The sequence below is a fragment of the Myotis davidii genome, unplaced genomic scaffold, assembly GCF_000327345.1.
Source record: "Myotis davidii unplaced genomic scaffold, ASM32734v1 scaffold577, whole genome shotgun sequence".
Taxonomy (NCBI): Eukaryota; Metazoa; Chordata; class Mammalia; order Chiroptera; family Vespertilionidae; genus Myotis; species Myotis davidii.
The window spans coordinates 1,633,563-1,642,277 of NW_006289082.1; the positions used below are offsets into that span (position 1 = coordinate 1,633,563).

At 45.3% G+C, this 8,715-nt stretch overlaps 1 protein-coding gene across 7 annotated transcripts in view; it reads left to right on the top strand.

The window, feature by feature from the left end:
• CAB39L (calcium binding protein 39 like) overlaps window positions 1–8,715 on the top strand; it is a 133,573-nt gene that overhangs the window by 96,991 nt on the left and 27,867 nt on the right. For all 7 annotated transcript variants that reach the window (XM_015562323.1, XM_015562320.1, XM_015562321.1 and 4 more), the window contains one exon: window positions 3,181–3,349. In XM_015562323.1, the coding sequence (XP_015417809.1) occupies window positions 3,181–3,349 (169 nt within the window). The remainder of the gene's footprint in view (window positions 1–3,180; window positions 3,350–8,715) is intronic.

The window sequence follows — 8,715 nt, forward strand, 5'->3', positions numbered from 1 at the left end:
ACCTTATCTATAAGTAGAATAAATGAAATGAATATTTGTTCTTTACCAAACCTAAGGTTATTGTTATTGTGATTTTAAACTTAAGATAGGCTTAACTTATGAACCACCTCTTTATATAATAGGCAATAAGCTATCGAAAGCCAGTATCCTGGAGGGTAGTCAGATTAGAATGATATATGTGTATTACAGATCCCTTAAACCAGGAGTGGGAAACCTTTTTTCTGCCAAGGGCCATTTGAATATTTATAACATCATTCGCAGGCCATACAAAATTATCAACTTAAAAAAAAATTAGCTACTATATTTGGTCAAACATTTAATTAACTCATCCCTAATGCCTTGACAGGGCCAGACCAAATGATTTCACAGGCCTTATACGGCCTGTAGGATGGATGTTTCCCACCCCTGCTCTGAGCCAACAGTCTTTATATTTCCTTAAGTCCTCTGTGAATAAATGACAATGCTTTTCTCCTTCAATATTGTTCATTTTCTTAAAACCTTATTATACACTGTAGTATAACTCAAACCTAGATTTATTTCATTGTTAAATTTGACACTTGAAAAATTGTTATTAAATTAGAAATGGAACAGGTCTAGTATGCTATTCCTGGATTGTTCCTTACAATAGACATTGTGTTTTTCTAGTGTAGTTTTTGCTGAGAGCTGTAATTCTACTTCATGATTATAGTGAGTCAGTCAATCCAAAACTATTAATTGCTGGTTATTTATTATATGCAAACTAGGGGCCTGGTGCACAAAATTCGTGCACTGTCATGTGGGGTGGTCCCTCAGCCCAGCCTGCCCCCTCTCACATACTGGGAGCCCTCAGGGGATGTCCTACTGATGGCTTAGGCCTACTGCTCCCTGCTTTCCTTGGGGAGCGGGCCTAAGCTGCAGTCTGGCCTCCCTTTGTGGGAGGCGACCGGGCTGATCAGAGGAAGGCACCAGCCCCATCACCCCGCTGCTGCAGCCACTGCCAGTCACTGCAGCCACCACGGTGTTTTCATCAACATGGACTCCAGTCCCTTGACCATGAAAAAATGGCCACTTTCTTTAAAAAGCATACAGGGAGCTTAGCCAATGAGTGCTCAGAAAAGGTGTTTCCTCTGTAGTTCATACCGATCCCAGGCTCCACCTCTGCCCAGGCCTAAGGCCTTAGGCTGGGCGTTAGACCTGGGCAGGGGACCCCCAGGCCACTCCAATCACCTGCCCAGGCCTAAGGCCTCTGGCCTGGGTCTTAGGTCTGGGCAGGGGACCCCCAGCCCACTTCAATCACAGGCTCCGCCCCTTCCCAGGCCTCAGGCTTCTGGCCAGAGCATTAGGCCTGGGCAGGGGACCCCCAGCCCCGGGCGATTGCCGGCTCCACCCCTTCCTAGGCCTCAGGCCTCTGGACAGGCATTAGGCTTGGGCAGGGACCCCCAGCCCGCTCCAATGGCCCGCTCTGCCCCTGCCCAGGTCTCAGGCCTCTGGCCAGGGTGATCACCGGTTCCGCCTCCCCGGGTGGTGTCTGGCACTGCCCACCCCATCTCCCTGGTCCCCGATCTGCGGCCCAGATCCCATGGGTGGCGTCTGGTGCTGCCCATCCTACCTGTAGTATGCAAATCTAATGGCCATCTTTGTTGGGTTAATTTGCATACTCTTCTGATTGGCTGGTGGGCATAGTGAAGATATGGTCAATTAGCATCTTTGTCTTTTATTAGTGTAGATTATATATATATATCTGTCCCTTATCTTTTTTCTGAACTCCAGATGGGTATATACTACTGCAAAGACGATGTCTCTAACTAGATATCAGGCATCTCAAAGTTAACATGGTCAAAGACAATCTCTTAATTTCTAACCTGTTCCTCAACTAGTTTATTCATTTTAATGAATGACACCACCATCTATCCAATTATATTTAAGCCCCAAACACAGAACTCATGCTTTAATCTTCAGTTTCACCCCAAATTGATTCCCCTGCCCTAGCTACATCAAACAATATGCATGACCTGACCACAGCCAGCGATTCTACTACTACTACCCCAGTCCAAGCTACCATCATCTCTAGTTGGACTTTCTTGCTTTAAACTCTCCAAAGACTCCCTATTGAAAGTCCTGTAGGTTATCAGGCCCCTGCCCTTCTCTGCACTCCTGCCTCATTTCACACCATTCACTGCTCTTCCCCCTGCACTTCAACTACATTGGCCTTCTCCTCTAACTAATCAAGCTGGTTCTTGCCTTAGAGCCTTTGTACAGTTAGCTCCCTTCGCTTGGAATGCTTTGCCTATTCCCTGGCGACTCAATCCAAAGTAAATTAAATTAAGTACTAGTTACACTCTAAATATACCTGTTGTTACTGGAGCCCTGGGTTCTAGGCAAAAATAGAGGACCCACAGAATCATGACTCAGGTGAAGGTTCGTTAAAGCTTCATGCACAAAGGGAGACAACACTTAGAAAACAGGAAAGATGCTACTTTTTGAGCAATGGCTGGGGAGCAGTTTTAAAGGATTTTAGACAGGAAAGATGACATCTTAGTATAATGTCTAAGCATGTAGTGGTGGGGCTCTTTGGTGCTTGCACAGTATATCATGTTTCTTCATGTGTCACATGTCTCATTAGTGTATTAAATCTCTACCTAGGGTGTGTTTTTTACTGTTATAATGTCGATAGGTCATGCAATAGTTGTCTGGGGCTAAACTACACATGCATTAGGGTTGGGATACTTTCCCCCAATAAAGCAGATCTCTGGCATTGCTTTGTCTGGCCTGTAATTGGGTGCAGGGTTTGAGGGGCAACCAAAGGAAATACCAATCTTATCATGACAGGCTCAGCCTGTCACACTATTTTTATTCTCTTTAGTTTAAGAGCACTTCTCAGAAAATGAAATTATCTTTTCATTTCTTATAGCCTGCCTCTTCCCCCACCAGATGTAAGTAACCTCTCTAAAATATGGAACAAGTGACCTTGACTAGGAAGCAAGTGACCTTGTCTGCTTACTGATGTACCCCCAGTACCTGGAATAATACCACACACATCATAGATATTCAGTGGGCATTGGATGAATGGTGTTTGAAAGAACTATGACAAGTGCTATCTATGCCTCCATTAACAGCAGTATTGAAAAGGTTCTTTTGATACTATTAATATTATTTTGTTAATAGGATAACAGAGTTCTCTATCTCTTGTTTTTGCTTTAGATATGAAGCCCCACAGATTGCCTTACGTTGTGGAATTATGCTGAGAGAATGTATTCGACATGAACCACTTGCCAAAATCATCCTCTTTTCTAATCAATTCAGAGATTTCTTTAAGTATGTGGAGTTGTCAACATTTGATATTGCATCAGATGCCTTTGCTTCTTTTAAGGTAATTTTTTTCCTTTATAAAGTAGATCACTTAGTTTCAGCATTTAGAGTCACTTGGCCTCTGAAGAAGCAATTTAATTTTAAAAAGCAGAAAATTCTATTCTTCGGCTTGGGCATAGACAAATGTGTATGATGTGGATCATAAGAGGCATTAGAAAATAGGATACAGTCTATTAGGCCAGTCTGCCACATCTCAACATACTGCCACAGCTAATACAGAATGAATTCCAATATATAAATAGGAAAAAACAGTACTCTATGTATGTCATACTTTTATTTATGTTAAAAACAAAGTGTATAAGCTTCCACTTAACGTGTATATGTATCAAATGCCTCTGGAAGGGTATCTGGGAAATAGAGTGTTTGCCTCCAAGGAAAGGAACGGGGTAGTGAAGGGAAGTGGAGAAGTACATCTTTGAAAATGAAGGACATAATATTATTTTATCAGTGTACTTTTAAATGTCCACATGGTGGAACAAGCACTAATAAATTATATTGTATGTTTTTTATAATCTTACATATTCTTAGAAACTTTTTATATACTTTGTTATCATGTAGGTGTTAAGTTTAATCTAACTTAGTTTTTAAATTAAAACATATTTTGATTGTGGTAAAATGCACATAAAATTATCATTTTAACCATTGTTTAGTGTATGCTTTAGTACATATGTATATTCATATTATCATATAACCAGTTTCTATTAAATAATTTTCCATTTCCCTCTCCCTCCAGCCACTGGCAGCTACTTTCTACTTTCTGTTTCTGAGTTTGATCGTCAAAAAGATGTCAGAGAGCATATTAGAAAATACTGTAGCTAGTTTGCAAACTAAAATACTAGCACTTATACATCCAATGAATGATATCCCCTTCAGGTTTCTATTTTAGAAAGCCAGATACTTATTCTTATGATTCTGTCATTGTTTAGTGTATTTGAAACTGGTATCAGTGTTTGTGGCATGTTCATTTTTCTTTTTTAAAAATGTTTTTATTGAGTTTTAGAGAGAGAGAGGAAGGGAGATGAAGAAAGGAATAGAAACATTGATGAAAGAGAAACATCGTTGATCAGCTGCCTCCTGCACACCTCCTATAGAGGATCAAGCCTGCAACCTGTGCATGTGCTCTGACAGGGAATTGAACCATGCCCTCCTGGTTCATGGGTTGATACTCAACCACTGAGCCATACTGGCCTGGCAGCATGTTCATTTTTCAATAATGGCAAATATTTTTAAAAAAAATACTTTTATTGATTTTAGAGAGGAAGGGAGAGGGAGAGAAAGATAGAAGCATCAATGATGAGAGAGAACCATTGATTGGCTGCCTCCTGCATGCCCCCAACCATCTTTGAGCCCGCAGTCTGGACATGTGCTCTGACCGGTAATCGAACCGTGACCTCCTGGCTCATAGGTTGATGCTCAACCACTGAACCACGTTTGCAGGTTCAATTCCCAGTCAGAGCACATGCCCAGGTTGCGGGCTCATTCCCCTGTAAGGGGGCGTACAGGAGGCAGCCAATTGATGTTTCACTGTCACAATTGTGTTCATTTTTCAATAATGGCAAATCTTTATGCTTTGAAGGCAGATAAAAGTTTTAGAAATAGCAAATAGCTATTTGACTTCCAGGTGGGGTAAAGTGGCCAATCAAATTAGTTAGAACTGTATTGGGCTTTGGTTATAGTAATTATTGTGATAATAAAAAAACAAATTTTAAAATAGCTAAAATGGAGCCTGATTTTCTTCATTGTCTAATAAATAGGCATTCAATAGCTATATTAAAAGAGGAATTCCAAAAATATTTTAAGCTGATGACATAACAGCATTGAAAAAAAAGACTTTCAAGAAAGTTGATTATAAAATAGACAAGATCATTTAAATATACATATTCAAATTTCTTTCTTTAAAAGCTGTTCAGCAATTTACTTGTTCTGTTTACATAATTCCAAACTACTTTTTTTTCAGGATATAACCATATATTTTAACTGTAATCCATATGTGACTTTTGATTTTTTATATATTATCATAAATACTGTTTCAGCCCTGAGCAGTGTGGCTCAGTTGGTTAGGTGTCAACCTGTGCACCAGAAAGTTACAGGTTCAATTCCCTGTCAGAGCACATGCCCAGGTTGTGGTCTCATTCCCCTGTTAGGGGGCGTGCAGGAGGCAGCCAATTGATGTTTCACCCTCACAGCTCTCTCCCTCACCTTTTCTCTCTCTCTAAAAATTAATTTTAAATCTTTCAATAAATAACTACATACATACATATTTCAACAATATTGACATGGTTCATATACTAATCCTATCTAATAAAAGAGAAACATGGTAATTGGCGTACGACCGCTACCCTACCCATGGGCTAACCAGGGCGATATGCAAATTAACTGCCAGCCAAGATGGCGGCCGGCAGCCAGGCAGCTGAAAACTAACATGAGGCTTGCTTGCTTCAGGTACTCCAACCTTCCCCACCTGCCGCTGCCGGCCTCTGAGCTGCAACTCTAAGCAACTATGTTACAAATACAGAAGCGAAACAAAACCCCAGAAACCTGCTTTAGTCGTTGGCCTTGAGCCAGCAGGATCGCAGCATTGTTTCAAATACAGAAGGTAAACAAAGGCCAGAAACCTGCTTTCAGCAGCGGAGGCCTAAGAGCTGGAGTCAAGCCTCAGAGCTAAAGCTGGTCCAGAATTAAAAAAAAAGAAAAAAAGAAAAAAAGGAGTGGTTGGGAGCTTCAGTCACCCGCCAGCCTGAAAACAGCCCTCAGCCCCTCACCCAGACTGGCCGGGCAACCTAACGGGGACCCCCACCCTGACCGGGGCCACCCTTCAGGGCAAACCAGCCGGCCCCCACCCGGGCACCAGGCCTCTATCCTATATAGTAAAAGGGTAATATGCCTCCCAGCACTGGGATCAGCGGAGCCACGAGGCCTCCCGGCACCAGGATCAGCGTGACAGGGGGAAGCGCCCAAACTCCCTGATCGCCCTACGGCTCTGTTTGTAACAGGGGAAGGTGCCCCAACCCCCTGATCAGCCCTTCTCTGTGCCTGATATGGGGGAGCTCCCCAACCCCCTGATTGCCCTGCAGCTCTGTGTGTGACAGGGGGCAGTGCCCCAACTCTCCTATCGGCCCTACTCTATGAGTGACAGGGGGGCGCTCCCCAACCCCCATTGGCCCTGCTCTGTGCATGACAGGGGCGGTCCCCCAACTCCCCAATCAGCCCTGCTCTGAGCCTGACCAGGGGCTGCACCTAGGGATAGCGCCTGCCCTCTGCCACCTGGGAGCAGGCCTAAGCCAGCAGGTCGTTATCTCCCGAGGGTCCCAGACTGTGAGTGGGCACAGGCCGGGCTGAGTGCACAAATTTTTGTGCGCCGGGCCTCTAGTCTATACTAATAAAAGGGTAGTATGCTAATTAGACCAGACATCTTCCAGACAACCTTCTGGACAAAGCCACAGTGGTGGGGCCGAGGCAGAGGCAGAGGCAGTTAGAGGGATTAGGCCAGCAGGCAGAGTGATTAGGGGCGATCGGGCAGTCAGGCAGGTGAGCGGTTAGAGCCAGAGGTCCCAGATTGCAAGAGGGATGTCCCTGAGCAGTCCCAGTTTGGAGAGGGTGCAGGCTGGGCTGAGGGACACCCGCTCCTTGCACGAATTTCATGCACCAGGCCTCTAGTCAATACTAATAAAAGGGTAATATGCTAATTAGGCCTGATGTCTTATGGTCATCCTTCCAGACAAAGCTGCAGCAGCTGTGAGGGCTGAGGGCCAGTGGTGCAGGAGAGGCGGTGGCCACAGGCCCAGTCCAGTCCCACCCATGCCACCACCCCTCCTTCTGCAGAAGCGGCACTGGGAGAGGCGGCAGCGCCGTGGTCCCAGAGCCTCCGCAGAGGCTGGACAGGTTGCGACCACAGTGCCTCAACCTCCCCCAGCCCCTCCCCCAGCCAGCCTGGCCCCAGATCACCACCCCACAAGTGGGCGAGGGGGGCGGGGCTAGCGCTAAGAAGCAAGGGCCAAGGGCCCACAGCCACGGAGGCCGGCTTTGGCAGCAGCAGTGGGATGATGGGGGTGGCACCTTCCCCTGATTGGCCAGTCGTCTCCCACAGAGGGAAGCCAGAGGCAGCAGCAGTGGTGGGGTAATGGGGGTGGCACCTTCCCCTGATCCTCCTGGTCGCCTCCTGCAGAGGGAGACGAGACTGCAGCTTAGGACATACCTTGAGGGCTCCCACACTGTGAGAGGGGCCAGGTAGGGCTGAGGGATCCCCCCCAAGTGCATGAATTTTCATGCACCGGGCATCTAGTGTTAATATATATTTTAATCTTGTTACTGTCTGTAAACAATTATGATAAATAGTACTTTTTAATATCTCCCCACAGCCCTAGCCAGTGGATCATGCATCAGCCTGCGGACTGAAGGGTCGTGGGTTCAATTCCCAGTCAAGAGCACATACCTGGGTTGCAGGCTCAAACCCAGCCCTGGTCGAGGTGCCTGTGGGAGGCAACCAATCCATGGGTCCTTCTCACTTTGATGTTTCCCTCCCTCTGTCTCTCCCCTCCCTTCCACTCTCTCTAAAAATCAATGGAAAAATATCCTCAGGTGAGGATTAATAACAACAACAAAAATAGCTCCCCAGAGGTAGAGAAAGGTGAAAGCAGTCATTGCTTGTACTGAAAAGTTTATATTATGTATAGACTAGGAATTTACTCAGCCTGCTCTGAGAAGGTTCCTTAAATCTACTAAAAAGTATATTAGCTCACATGATGGCAGAGAGAATGTTAGAGGGCAGAAATGCTCAAGAAAGGGAAAAGATTAGAGTGGAGCAGGAAGAAGGGGGAACTTCAGGAGAAGAAGAAAGGACCTGCAGGTTGGGCAGGGAGAGGGGCTTCCTGTGCCAAAGAGAAGAGGCACTAGTGAGTGGACTTCACCCTGAAGATAGCCTGGTTAAGGGGTAGGCAAGACTGGGTAGCTGCCTGTAACGCAATCTATGAAGGGAGCCACGATACCTCCGGAAATATAATGAAATGAGGAAAATTGAATTCATATGAACGGTCAGGGAGAATCCAATTTGAGGATGACAGTTTGCTGGGGTACTTTTGTTTTAAGAGCAGGGTGTGCAGGTTTGTTTGGGACCAGGACTGAATTGCCTGACACAGTAAGTAGAGCAAAGGAGCTGCAGTGCCGTCGTCTCTAAAAGCTTGAGCCAAATCTGAAATAAAATATCAATTTAGAATCTGAGATTGAAAGAAGGATGGTCACCAGCCTGCTCAGGTTTTCCACAGGTCTCCATCCAGTCCTGCCTGCTCCCCAGATTCTCCCTGAGAAAACGGGAGAGAGGAAGAGCCCTAACCTGGAAGTCTGCGATAGATGGAAAAGAGCAAGGGAAAG